The sequence below is a fragment of the Falco peregrinus genome, chromosome 1 (genome assembly GCF_023634155.1).
Source record: "Falco peregrinus isolate bFalPer1 chromosome 1, bFalPer1.pri, whole genome shotgun sequence".
In the NCBI taxonomy this organism is placed as follows: domain Eukaryota; kingdom Metazoa; phylum Chordata; class Aves; order Falconiformes; family Falconidae; genus Falco; species Falco peregrinus.
The window spans coordinates 36,805,693-36,820,412 of NC_073721.1; the positions used below are offsets into that span (position 1 = coordinate 36,805,693).

Consider the following 14,720-nt stretch of genomic DNA (forward strand, 5'->3'; position numbering starts at 1 on the left):
CTACAAGGGAAATTTTGCTCCAGTTCTAGCTCGCTATCAACACAAGTGCATCAGTGCAAACCCCAAATGTAGGGCACAAAGCTGTAATTGGCATCACTAAGAAGCTCGCTTCAGTCAGAGGCAGGGAGTAACAAGTCAATTTCACAAGGTCTGGGAAACTTGTCAGGAGTCTTTTTAATAAGCAACAGTGAAAAGAGAAATAAATAATTTATGTCCTAGGTAACAAACAGTTTGAAATGCTTCTTAAAAAACTTCTGGAGGTTGTATAATTTGAAAATTGGAACATACAATACAGCAGCAGTAATTTGAGGAAAAAGACATATATAAAATGTTGCATTTGAAATTCAGTGTAACAGCCACCTAAGTGAAAGATTCACCACCAGAACCACATGCCCCCCAGAAATGCAGATATCAATGAGACAAATTTCCTCCAGTGTAGGAATTATATGTAGTTCAGCAATTAGATCAAGCCCAAGACCTTCTTAGCAAACATGCAAAAAACACCAAAAAGATGTGAAACTACCACACTCGTTACTATCATTTTATTTTTAGGAAAAGCACCAGACAGTTGCATGCAGAGCCAAACCAACAAACTCAGAACATTCATCCTTCAACACTATCATTGTTTCAAATCATTAAATTAAAAATAATCCAAGTGCATTCAGGTACTTGACCACTCGATTTCAGGTACACCAATCTTTAGGTAAATCCCTGATTACATTTGTTCGTGCGTTATAAAAGAATGAGATACTGTGTTCAGTTTAAAAAGAGGCTACAGTGGAATGTGAATTGGCAGTGGAGCAAATCACTTACGTACCTATCTCACTGTCTTCGTAGGAAATAAGGGCTGAGGGAAACTGGGATTTGTGTTCGCAAATACAGACATCTAAAGTGTTACCTAACAGAGACATCAATGCCACCAGCGTGTACCCGGGTCAAAGCAAAGGCTTATTTGTTTGTGCTGCGAGCTTTCAGCTGGCAGTTCGCAAAACGTTGATTCCAAATAACCCGCAATCCCAGAATGACCGAGTCCCAGATGTAGTCCATGCTCATGGGAGCCTGGAAGAAGTTGTTTTGGTTTTTTTCAGCAGTAAATGCAGGCTCCAGTTGCAGCAGTTCCAAACCTGGCTGCGTCATGGAAACAAAGACCAGGAGGTGAGTCCTCTGAAAAGCTTTTCATCCAAATGAGAGCACCAGTCTCGACCCACGAGCTACGGACTCTGGCTATCGTTAGACGACATGCTGCACTGCCTCTGCTTTTCAAGTCTTTGGGCTACCTGTCTGCTGGAGAACCTGCAGCAGACAGACGTGTTATGCTTGTGCTTTTAATTTCCTCCAGAAAGCGTGTGTGGAGACAGCAGTAAGGAGACCTAAAAGATCTGGCTTGAAGCAGATACCAAAATGTTTTTAAAGCAATGTGTCTAAAGACCGATTTTTTAATAATTAGTAATACCTCCCATACTAAAGCTGATGTGTGTGTTATCACCTTCACAGGGTCTAACCCAAACCTGCCCGATTCAAGAGGGGTGCGAGGGGCTGCTGGCAAGCTGCAGAGTGGACCTTTTAACAAGGCATTCTTCTCAGTGAAAGAGTAATTAAAAAAGCCTTTTCAAAAACAGTTTTTAAGTAAAGGCAACTGACACCATCTAAGAAAATAATAACTGTACCTGCTAAATTAAAATGGGAGGGGGTTTTTGAGTGATACATAGTTATTTAACACTTTAATGCATGTAACTGAACCGCATACAAAAGACCATTTCAATCTATATCATTGAAAACTGTTTGGAGTACAGACTGTAGCCCCTAGTGACACACCTAAGCAACGTACACGTCCAGATAATGATTCCCAAAAGTTACAGCCTTTCAGAATAACAATTAACAGTTAGAACTGTCTGTTTCTTTTATTTTCTCAGCGTTAGTTTCTTTATACAGTGGCTTGTTTTTTTCTTCCTTCATTTTGTTCTGATTCAGAGTGGTGTTGGGCATCTGATCCCCACTGGTGGAAACAGGATCTAAAACTACAACGGATTCTGTCTCTTTTTCATTGCTAGAAGCTTCTCTTCTAAATTCTGTATGACTAGTTGATCTAAAGGAAAAAAGAATAAATATATGAATATGGGTAACAGCTCACACATTTAAAAGAAGGAATATAAATATACAGAAAAGCATTTCTATTACTAGTGGCATGTATGATCAGGACAGGTCTCCTGAACCAGTAAGTAGATTTATAGATTTAACAGCCGTTACACACAGATAGTAGCGCACAAAATGCAACAGTCACGTTACCCCTCCTGAATCCCTTGTTAAGCTAGCCGTGGAAGACACTTAACAGGAAAAATGAACTCACAAAGCACTGAAAAAAATCCTTAGACTACAAAAGGATCAGTTTAAAGATAGTCTTTGAGAACTTGTTTTCTCTCTGCTCATCTCAGATCCGGATTTGGGTTCCCCCATGTCCAACAGAGCCGTTGCACTCAGAGAAAATGCTGCCAGTTCCTGCGGGCTGTAGGCTAACAGCCTGCAGCCTGGACAGAGAACGTGGCTGCTTCTCCACACCTCCACCCCAGAGCAGCTTGCATGGGGCTTCCACTGTGCCACACTCCTCCGTACAACCGGGAGGCAGAGGCAGCGTAACCAGATTTGCCGCTGTGGCTCGGCACCAACAGGCTGCTAGTGGTCTCACTGGGAGCAAGCACCAACGATTTCTGAGAATTCACCGACTGGATGCGCTGAAGTACAGAGGGCGTTAGACCCACGTTCTGTACTGCAGCAATGGGGTTACATCTTGATCGCTCACAGCGCAGGGATCCGCGCCGATAAACAGCCCTCTGCGTGGGGAGAGAGGAAGGAAAGGTCAGAGACACCGGGGTTATTTGTCGAGGCTGGCAACACGCTAGAAACGCTAAAAGCACTTCTCTATATTCAAAAGCTTTGTACTAGTGTTGAAAACGTGCAGGCAAATCCTTAGATTAGCTTGAACGCCCCAGCAGAGAACCAGGCAAAGACTGGGGAAGCGGGAGCGGCCAAGGCAGGGACGGGGCATTTCCCGTGCCGCCCTGACGCCGCTGCGTGGGCAGGGGCTTGGCCTCCCCCGCCGGCTCTCCTGGCCAGCCTGCTGGCCCCTCGCCGGGGGCACGCAACCAGCCGCGCTCGGAGAGGCACTGGGCCCATCTTCAGGCAGGGCCTCACACAGCAGCGTGGACGCGGGGCAGATGTCCACGCCGATACAGCTACAACCCCCACGCTGGGCAGGGGCAAAACCCCTTAGCGCAGGAAGGTCCTACGCAGCGGCAGGCGCGTGGATCCGCTCTCCCAGGCAGCCTAACTGTACCGCTGCTGAATGCAACTGCATTTGCTAGTCTGCAGCCTTTTTTTAATTCTTTTTCTTCTTTTCCTTTTTTTAATTTTTCATGCTTACTCATAGGGAGCAGCCTTCCATCCTGCTACGATAACACCCTTGAAAGGAAAAAGTGGAATCAACTGGAGGCCAGAGAAAGAAATTCAGCTACTGGATCCATCTGCTATGAACCGCCCTTTATTGTGACAGTCTTTGTCCTGGAGAAAATGACAAAGAAAAAAGAGGTCACCCCACTCAACAATTAGAGCACGGGGCGGAGAATGTACTGGCTCCCACCTGATGGGGAGAGAGTAAATGTACAGGTTAAAAACGAATAAATAATCACAGAAACAACAGTTGCTGCACTTTCCGTTTCAGAAAGAATTTACTCAGCTTGCTACTGAAGCACTGGATATAACAAACGAAATTCCATGTTCAAGCTTTAATTACAAGCATTGTCTCTAACATTAGAACTTTGGTATAAGTTAATTAATGCAGAAATTGGTGCTAATAGATACAGTTTCAGACTCATTTGATTATCATCAGAAGCTAGTGATTTCATAAGGAAAATAATGCTTATTTTATGCAAAAGTTGCCAATCATTCCAGAAAACACAAGGTGGGGTATTTTAAATGTTACAGCAAATTAAACTTTATAAAGCAGTGTAACCAGAAGAGGGTTATTTTTAAAAGTGCTACCTCTGAAAAGCTGATTGCCCAACTCTATAAAAATGGTCAAAGCCGTAAATGCCAAGTTCATTTTTATTTCACTTTGGAGGTAACTATCTTTCAAATCCCAACAGCTGGACTATTTAATACAATCTGGTGAATCAAAGTATAATTCTTCACTGGGCTCACAGTGGGGAGTCTGCATTAGTGTATGGCAGCATTCCAACAACTGATGCACAGCCAAACACTCTGAAGTCTGTTTCATTTATAACAAAAATGGATAAAACGGCAATCATATTTACCACCTTTAAAGGACAGAAAAATAAAAGATGTCGATATAAAGTAGTTTAATGGAGAAAACCAGTGATTAAATCAGCGTTTCGAGCATAAAAATAAGAATTACTATTCCGACTTCACTGTACTCGCATTCCCTTCTTCAAATGCTTTACGCTGTTGCAGCACCAGCCTGACAGTGCTGCTGTTACAGATGCAGTATTGTTAAAAATTATTAACCCTATTTATCAGGTGTTCAGAGCTCATTTTCAACAGTTTGTCAGGAGCGGACTGCAGGCATAATGAAGTTTCAGTGCAAGAATGAACACAACATCGGTGCTCCCTTTCAGAAAACTTTTTTTTTTTACTGCTACAAATACAGCTGGGAAAAGCAATTAGTACAGATATAGTTAGCCACAGATTTGAACAGTTACGAATTTATCCAGCCAAGGTATTTGCATTTAGTTCTATGCAAAGCTCTTCCCTCATTAAGATTGTTAATGTTGTTATCAGTATTCTTGTTATTTGCCCAACTATATATTTAAGCCAGAAACTGAGAACCTAGTTCTATTGTACTCATTCATACATAATTCTTTATAAGTCTGCATATATTTTTATGACTAAACACATAAAATCTGTGCTGTGAAATCCAGATTTAGATGACAAATGCATTTTAGATTAATTGTAGGGGATATGCCAAGTCCCATGCAGTATTGAGGACTGCTTGTGATACAAGAGTATCAAAAGCAATATATTCTATTTAGATAGTTAAAGAAGCTACCCAAGATTTAAACATAAAGGCTTACACCTGACGGGCTGTCTGTGAACTAGTACTGCTGTGCCCTTTGTAAATAATTTACAGTAGGAGCATAAAAAGAAACTAAGGATTGGATGGTCAACTGAGACTTGGATTTTTCTTTGTTTCTTCTGGTTAATATTATAACCTTGGTATTATTTAACCTCACTTGGTGCTCTATTCAGGAAATCACTGTAATATGTTTCCATTTAGAAACCAGAATTTTATGTAAATATCATGGAAAATTTTATTGGATGAAGTCCCATCCAATTTTCTAAAAAGCAGAAGGCTAAAGGAAACCATTCAAGGAAAACGCTGTAGGAAAATCTGTGGGTTTTACAGCATATTTAGAAACTACTAGCAAAAATCTATCCCAACAAAGACTGGTTTTGCAAGTACATGGTATAAGCATGGGAGAATCCATGTAGATCCTCTGCCTGGAATCTGAGATAGTATGAATGAAGTAATTTCTGATACAAAAGCCAACACTAACATGGCATCAAATTAGTATACTTTGTCCTTCAGTGAGCTCCTTAATCTAGGATGCTGAAATAGCTGTCATCTGCCTTCAAAGCAAAATTGCTTTCAAAACCAAAATAAAACTCAGCTGGTGCTATTCCTTACTCCCCGAAAGGTAAGATCTGAAGCATTAAGCTAATTTGACAGTTGCTCACTACCAGCTGCTTCTTCCTAACAGTTAAAAACCATGCCTGCATGCCAGTTACAGCTTGCTATTCGCCGATCTACCGCCCACCCCGACCCCAGCATTCTCATTTTCCTATAAGATACCCGTAACCGAGGACAAACATCACTCGTGCAATAAAGCTCAGACTCCAATCTCTGTGTCCTTTCCAAACTACCATGCTAGGAGGGTTTGCCAAACAACAGCAGCTCCGCTGTCCTGCCTCTGACCTGGACTAACCAGCCCACGGTGCCAGGCTGTACAGGACAGGGTCCCAGCTCAGCAGAGCACCACCATGGTCTGTCTGCTGCGTGCCAGACCACAAGAGGTGAGTCAATTTTATCCTCCGTCAAAAACTTTTCTTGAGAATAACTGCAGATGTGTTTATTAAACACCTCAGAATTCTTAAAAAGGCAGGGGAATTCAACAGACAGGGCCAAAGGCTAATGCTGAACAATAGTAAAAAATACACCAATTCCAAGCCTTGAAAGTCTTCAATGAACAAAAAAATCCCAGCACGCTACAGGATTTGTCAACAGGAAATTAGAGGGAATACAAAGAGTGACACTAGTGAATTAGTCGGTTGTTTTCCTCCTCTGATAGTACCAGTTCTATCTATAACACCAGACATCTGTGAAGTGCAAGAAACCTTCTCCGTTTCAGGAATGCCGCTGCTACACCTGGCTAAGTAGAAAGGTCACCAACATAGCAGCAAGCAGAACAGAACTGCAGATAATCTCTAGTACGGAATTTGTTCCCATTCTTAGGCACTGTTTTGAAAATGCTCAGAAAGATTAGCAAATTCATTTAAACGAAGAATCTTGAAGAGCTTCCACCTGCACTGAGGGAGCACAAAAGAAGTACACTAAGAAAAATGTATGACAGTAGCTTTTAAAATACTTAAAATTGAGGAGACCTCAAACTTCCAGGACATCCCATTGTTTTCTTCATTTGTTGTTCAAACTGAATTGCCCATGTTCAAGCTGCACTGGAAAACCTTTGCAGTTCTGTCTAGCTGAGGCTGAGCTACTTCCCGCAGAGCTGGTAGATGATTCAGGGGTACTAAGATTACAGCCAGGGGAAGGAGGACAAATCCTTTAATTGTATAAAATCATCAGATTAAGACTAACCCTCTCTGTGGTTCACTCTGTTAGCGGAGAACTCTGCTGCCCAGAAACAAAATGTTTACAAAGTGCTGGAAAAAAAACACCAAAAAACCCAGGGGCAGAGCCAGACACACCTTCTCCTTCTGTGTCTACACACTGCAGGGAGTCACGGGAACTCGCTTTGCTCCCAAGGTAACTAAATTGTCACCCATTCTCTTCTGAGCAATTGTCACAGAATTACAGTCATGCTGGGTTAAACATTTGGGAAGAGATTTGCAGAGGAAGTTACCTGAATACTGAGGTAAGGCCTCAATTTCTCTATAGGACACACATGATTGATGTCTTCCCCCTCAGCACCACCTGAGCAAAATTTCGCATTCAAACATTCCAAATCATCCTCTTAACGGCTTCAGACCCTTCTTCTAACAATCTCCTATACTGAAGGAACACCTCACCTAGTGGTTCAAAACCCACATTTTTCCTCTGAATTCATTTCTCTGAGCTGTCATCACTTAGTTTGATTACAGGAAAACTTCAGAACCAACCTGTAATTGCTGATGATGTTACAGCCCTTTTCCACAATCCCTCCTTCGGCCACTCACCTGAGTGGCCCAGCAGATTCAGCTGGCGGCCAGTGCTTTGGTAACACTGGCCACAGGAGTAACCATATCACCTGCGGAGTCCTACTGCAACCAAAGCCTTTGAAACTCCTGACCCTTTGCATATTTCGGTTAGATTGCCACTGACTTGGGGGCAGGGAGGATCTGGGATTTTACTCAGTAGGCTGACTTCCATCTACGTATTGTTTACAGATACATTTTCAAGACTGGGTCTTTTTCAAAGGCATGACCTTCTTTCTCCGCAAAAACAGGTGTGCTCAACTGTTACTCAGTGTGAATAAAGAACGATGAATAGGGCTGTTCGCATTTAAATGTCTGTAAGTATTACTCCTCCTTCGGATTACAAGCCTCAGTAAATGGATGGCACAGCAAAGAGAAATATCTCATGCACAACTATTCCCAAGGTTTTCTATAGGCAGCTCTACATTAAAATCCAGGTGAAGAAAAAAGAATAAATGCTGCACTGCCAGAGACACCTGGTAATGATGAGACATGCAGTCCTCTACCGTGCTCGAAAAGGCTTGCTTGGCTGCTGCAAACAGGGCACACCTTTGTCCGATTTCAAGGAATTGTGAATGATGAGACAGCTGCATCCTTTTGCCTCAGGTATGAATAATAAGCCGAGCCACAATAAATCTTTTTCATGCCTTTGGCATTTAGGGTATCTGCCCAAAGCAGCATGCTGCTTGTTTAGTTAACACGGGCTACCTTCGAAAATAGTGTGGTGCAACATCAGCAGATGTGTAAAGGGAAACAGCCTGTGCTTCAGATCAGTGCCCTCACAACACACATTTCAGGGGGGGCGTTCACTGAACTAGCTCTTGGGTGGCTCCTGGGCCAGCCAGTAAAGGCTGGATCACATCTTCTGGTTCAGTTTCACTCATCCAACGAATCCCTAGTTTATGCACTAAGACCACTCCAGGATACGAAGCAAAGCATAGCAAATGGGGACAATAGGGAGATTTGCTTCAGAAGCGCTCTGTTGATCCAAACAAAACTGTTAGTATAGATGTACCCAGGGAAGCCCAGAAAACTGCCTAATTACAGAGCCAAGTAGTCAGATGTGATAGCCAAATGAACTTCCTTCTGATGTCTGCTTTGAATGAGCCTTCTTTCAAAACAACACTTACACACCTAGGAGCCCGGAGGCTGCCTCTACTAACCTTTGCTGCAAACAGTACCCAGGAGGAAAAAGAAAACTAATTGCACTTCAACACGGTATGAAACGTCTAGGTTACTCCTGCTCCTCCCTGCCAGCCCAGCAGTGGAAGTCTGACAGCCCCAGCATCTTCTCGCTTGCTGGAACACCAGCCTCAAAGATGAGCCTCTCTAATACGCAGGTTACACCAGTGACGCGGTGCAAAGCAGCCCTGCAGCACTAAGGAATCTGGCCCACTACATTTGTTTTAATGCTTTAAACAGATAAATTAAAGCGAAATGTGTCTTTCAGGATGTCACTGAATAGGCAAGCTGAGAAATAAATTGCGCTTCACATATGCTTTTATAACACATAACAACTGTGACTGTCAACACAAGATCCTTTTCACTGTCAATTCACCACGCGTTCTGCGAGACCTTGGGGCCTGCAATTATTTCATTTCCTTTCTTGTAAATGCAATTTCCACTTAGTTTGGTGGAATAAAGGTAGACAAAAGGTGGTAGGAGTTGCTGTATTTTCTGATAAAGGTTATCTGTTCAAAATTGTAGAAATCCACAAATTACAAACAGTATTTTTCAGGAAAAACCTCACCTTTCTGTCAGGGTAGCAGTTCAAGAAAATGTAATGGCATTATTCATGTCAAATTAACTGTTGAACAAATCTTCATCTTTCTGATTAAATTAAAATGAAGATCATCTTTCTTCTAGGGATACTTAAATTAAATAAAAGGGGAAAACACATATGATTGTAAAAGACATCCTGCTTTTAAAACTCGGTGCGACTTAAATACTGTAGAGCACAAAAGGAAATTGGGCTCTTTATCCATTCAAAAATAAATTATAAAAGTACCTGCAAGAGAGTGAAGTAACTATCAATTCATAAAAATAGATACGAACTGAATTTCCAGCTCATTTGTCATTACTTACTCCTTTGAACCAAGCAATGGATACTTGCTAGAATTGGTACTGGTGATATTTTTTAACTGACAGAGCCGGAAATCAGAGGTTTAATTAGCCATGATTACAATATTCTGCTGATCTGATTTGTCTCAACTATTTCCTTTTCTTGAAGTGACAAACTGACAAACAACCTGGCAAGGGAACTGAAGCAAGTGCACAGCCTAATTTCAAAAGGAGCTTGGTATTGTTGTAAAACAAACCAATCCTCCAGGGGATCTGTCTGAAATAAATATTTCTGAAGCAGGTTTAACTCTTTGATGCTTAACTGGCACCTTGGGTCTTCAATCTGTTGTGACAAAAGATCCTTCTGCCCATCTGTGCAAATGCGGCACTAACTATATTTTTTGTAGCTTCTGAAGACTCTTAATCTCGCGATTTCAAGGTAATTCAGAATTTTTACCAACAAACATTTAAGAGGAATAGGACTTGTTTTGGTCCAACAGAAACTACCCTGAGCACCTGCATACAGACCAATATGACCTACATGACAGTATGTTTTAAAATATTGTGCTAGAATTACCCTATTTTTTACATCAAGAGTTAACTATACAACTATCATCCCTCTTCTCTTCAGGATGTGGAAAGACCCCTCAACTTTGCCATTCCTCAGACTCTTGAGGTCTCTTTTGGCAAAGATGATGAACTTTTTTTTGAAGAACGTTCACAGATTTTACAGGAAATGGGCTTTATTACAGAGAATTCAATTTCTACTTCCACATGAGGCTATAAATTACTTGAAGAGTCAGTGAGTGGTAAACAGCTGCAGACTGTACCTTTATCCTGTTAACCAAAACTGGTATTAAATCACTTTCAAAATGCACCAGCTAAACAGATCTGGTACTAAAATGTATCTAGAAATCCATATTCTACTTACTGTAATGTATGCTTGGAGCCCGTGACGCCCTTAAGCTCATTAGAGATGGGACCCGAGTCAGGTACTTTGGGACTGAATTCTGTCTCCAGGTCTTTCTTGTTCAGCGCTGTTTGTGCGGCACTGGCTCCCGAACCTAGCACAGGCAGAGATTTTGATTCTGATGTGGCCAAGATTCCAGTGGGACCTAAAATCCAAAGAAAGTTTAATGCTTCTGTCGTCTAGATTGACCAGTCTAGAAAACAACACATAAGCATAGCAGAATTCAAGCTAACTAAGGAATCAAAATGGAATTTTAACTAAAAGCCTCCAGTGCATGGAGACTAGCAAAATGCAGCATTTGCAGCTTCTGCTCTCCCTGCCAAGATTAACCCTTTCTTGTACCCCAGGCAGGGCTTGCTATGTTGACACCGTCATGCACGGAATCCCCCAGCCTCGTGGGATGGCGAGTCCTGCTGCCCATGCAGCGCGTCCACGCCACAACTTGCCAGTGCTCTCCCAGCCCAAAGTACAGCTGGAGCGAGAACCAGCCCACTGACAAAAAAGCCTGTTCTCATACTCCTGAGTGAACTACCCAGCTACAGAGTCCAAGCTAAATCCATACAGTGACATTAAAACCAGCCACATCTGCATCAACTATCACATGGCCTTACACTTGCACAGACTGTTTCTAACTAGGCAGAACATCAACAGTTCCTTACAGATGATGATAATAAAGCACATTTTAAGAACTGCAGACCTTTGCTCTGCAGAAGAGGCTAATTCAAAATATTACTCCTAAATCCTCATTTCTCTGGTTACCATTACTTTAAGGAGTATTTTCTCAGTAGGCTCAGACTATTAACTGCAATAACAATGTCTGAGCTCCAGGCAGGACAGAGGAACCTCTGTGTATATGGCTGTGTGCGCAGAAAATCCCGACAGAGGCATCTCTTGGAGAAAATGGGGATGAAAAGTGACAGGTGCGACAGGGAAGTGAATCACTGTAGAAGTAAGCAGGGCTCTCCATAATGGCTGAAATGGCAATGGTCTGGAAGAGAAAGTAAAGCTTCAAGAGTCACTTAATGCAAGAGAGAGGAAGAGGACTACAAAGGAGTCCAGCCACTTACTGCCACTGTCCTGGTCAGTGGTCACTTTCCGGCGTCGCAGAACTCGTTCCAGCTCTGTTTCACTGCTGTCTGTTTCAAGGGACTTCAAGCTTCGGGAACTAGTGGATTTATTCAGCGTTTCCTACAGCAAGAAATAGGCATGAGAAGCTCTCTGAGGACATAGTATGCCTTGCCAAACATCCCATATGCACAACATGATAACCTTTTAAACCGCAGTTCTAGACCAGTGTGTGAAGCTCTTCCATTAGTACAACAGTGAGCATCTGGGGGCTGGCTCACCACTCCTCCCCTTACTTGGATTTCCTGGTGTAGGGATTAACCATACTTAGCTACACATTACGGTTCTGATATCGGGCTTAAGGGTGATGCTCTGGATCACCAATGAACAAATTCTGCTGTTTGCAGGGAACTGCCAACTTCCTCCATCTTAACGTTTAAAGGATCTTAATAAACTGCTAGAGCATTACCATGCCCATTATCAGCAGAAAGCCAACGACTCATATTTTACTGCTGCATATGTTCTGTGCTGGTCCTGTGTTGCTCCATCCTGGTGTGTACACCTATCTGTAGAAGTCAATAGGTACTAGCAGCAACTGCAGCACATTATTATATTCTGTAATCTAGCTGATCTGCCATAACCCTGACCCTATATCCACATACTTCATGGCTTCTCTTACATACAGAGTTTGATCTCAAGCTTTTTAAACACACAAAATAGAAATGCATGCTACTCGTGCCTTATGCCAAAACCAGTATTTTGTAGCAGCGAAGCTGCAAGTCCAGCAGCGCTTCTCTTAAGGTGTGAGAGGAAAGGCTTTAATCAAAGCCTGAAACCTCACAGACTTGCCCACAGGAATTTTAACACGCACATAGTGCACACTGCATGCATTTCCCAACTGACAAAAGTCAGTTACTGGATCAGCACCCACTTGATTGTAAAATTTCCCTAAAATGTTTACAATGCAACTGAAAACTTGGGACCTATATGGTATTTCATTCTCCCTCTGAGTCTTGCCATCTTTAGGGATGCCCAGGAACCCTGTTCATTCAGCCTTCCACAAATGTCAGACTCACACAGCATTTTTCCAAAGTATAAATAACATACTCTTAACATCTTTTTTTGACAAGCACATATATTCTGAGCAGAAATAGCAAATGACAAAAGGAAATGGCATCACAAGTTGCAAAACCTGTGCTACTTTCAGGTTCCCAGCAAAGTAACTAATTCTTCACCACCACCCAAAAATTAAAGTATTTTCTTTGGCAAATATTTGAAATTTAACTGGGCAGGTACATTATTAATTAGTAGTATGCTCCAGATCTGCACAAATGTACACAACAGAGTCACTCAAGTCTGCAATTTACAGAACATAAATGTGTTTTGTTTGTAACAATTATATGGAGGTCTACATGAAATGCATAATTAGCATAGTAACAACAAATGTTTACTCCATCACATCCCACCCCCGTGTTTGTTGTCTGACTGTGCATAATGACTGGTCTCAAGAATAGATTGGAATTGGATTTTACACAGTTTGTCTTACGCCGCAAATATCCTAAAGGGCTCCAAAGCAACAAGCTAGATACAGCAGTACAGTGACTGTAGGCTTCTCTCTGCTCCCTCTGAAGTACATAATCAAGTCTCCCCTGATGTCAGTGATACAGTGTCAAAGAAATTAAACAGCTATTAGAAAACGAAAGGGCCTTCAGCAGGATTGTTCAGTCCAGCCCTCACTGGTCCAAACAGCACGCCATATGAAATATTCCTATAATTACAGAGTTTCGTTTAAAACATAATCTCCACGTTGCATTTTATTTCTTTTCTATTTACCTCAACATTTAGTTATGTGTCCCTCTAATTACAGCTTAGCATTAAGGTCTGGTGGCCCTGTAGATGATTTCTTCCCTTCTTCCCCTGCTTTCATGTGACTGGAGAACAGTAAGTTTAACACACTGTTGGTGCCGCACTCATGGTTTTAAATGGCAGCACAGGCTGTGGCTATGCTCCTTGCTGCACTACCCAACACAGCACTGAAGTTATTTTTCATAAGGTCTGTTTAGGTGCTACAATGGATGAGTAGAATGATTAGCCTTACCTTCTGTAGAGTGAATGTGAAGTATTTTGCTTCAGTTCAGGCAGAATTTCACCTTACAAAGGCAAAATTTCACCTGATGTGCCAAAGTCACGCTTCAACTTTAAAAGCTTCAGGGTCACAGAAGTCAGGGAGCAAGCAAGAACTACAGCTCCTTCTGAATGTTTGATACAATTTTAGCACTTGTGCAAAAGAAGCAACCAGTTAAATAAGCAATGCAATGTATGAGCAAAGGATGGAATTGGAACAAACTTAGCACATTGCTCTGAGCAGGACCAAATACACACCTGATGTTTTTATTTAGCGATCAATGGGTATGTGGACAGCTATTCAGAATTATTTTTTTCTACTTACAAAGGCAGAAAGACTAGAGAGCTCTTGCTCTATTTAGGCTACGTCTATGTTAACAAGAAATTCGGTGCCTCAGGAGAGAGCAGGAGTTCAGAGCAGCTGATGAGGAGAACCCTATGTCTACTATATGCGCTGTCTGGGGGCTTCACTTTGGACTAGATATATTCAGCTGCCTCTCACTCCCTAAGCATTCCCACTGTGAGTACTTGGATAGTTTCCAAAAGATCTATGGCAGGTGTGGACCATAACCTCCCCTCTAGTGCCAGGAACATACAAATCTGGGAGCAGAGTTAACAGGCTAGTTTTCTCCAAAATAAATTCTGTTCGCAAGACCAAAACCAATCTTTCAGTCTGACCAAAGTAAAAAGTGGAATCAAGGGATTCACTCCAAAACTGCTCTAAAGCTTCAAACCAAAACACTAATGCAGAAGTTTCAAATACTCGTCTATTTTACACAGAAGGCCCTGTCAGCTCAATGAGAAGAATAAATGAAATATAAACCACAAGTTTTCTTACCAGAATCCCTTTTAATTCTTTCATTGCACTTTCAGAGGGCTTTGGTGTTTCTGGCTGTAAAAACACATGCATGTTAAAAAACACATGAAATGGACCATGACAGACTTTGTACTTGGAAGACAGATGTCGCACGAGGGTCTGCCACACAGGCGTACAGTTGTGTGACGTTCCTCTGCTCTC

General features: G+C 42.0%; 1 protein-coding gene across 2 annotated transcripts in view; it reads right to left on the reverse strand.

Annotated features, from left to right (window-relative positions):
- Nucleotides 1-149: 149 nt before the first annotated feature.
- The window catches only part of SHTN1 (shootin 1), a 70,228-nt gene continuing 55,657 nt past the window's right edge, over nucleotides 150-14,720 (reverse strand). The window contains exons 14-17 of one of the 2 annotated variants that reach the window (XM_055810861.1): nucleotides 14,541-14,594; nucleotides 11,581-11,701; nucleotides 10,475-10,607; nucleotides 150-2,086 (exon numbers count right to left, since the gene is read on the reverse strand). In XM_055810861.1, the coding sequence (XP_055666836.1) occupies nucleotides 1,876-2,086; nucleotides 10,475-10,607; nucleotides 11,581-11,701; nucleotides 14,541-14,594 (519 nt within the window). In that variant the 3' untranslated portion in view covers nucleotides 150-1,875. Of the gene's footprint in view, nucleotides 2,087-10,474; nucleotides 10,659-11,580; nucleotides 11,702-14,540; nucleotides 14,595-14,720 lie in introns of both variants that reach the window. The other variant, XM_055810856.1, reaches the window with a different exon arrangement.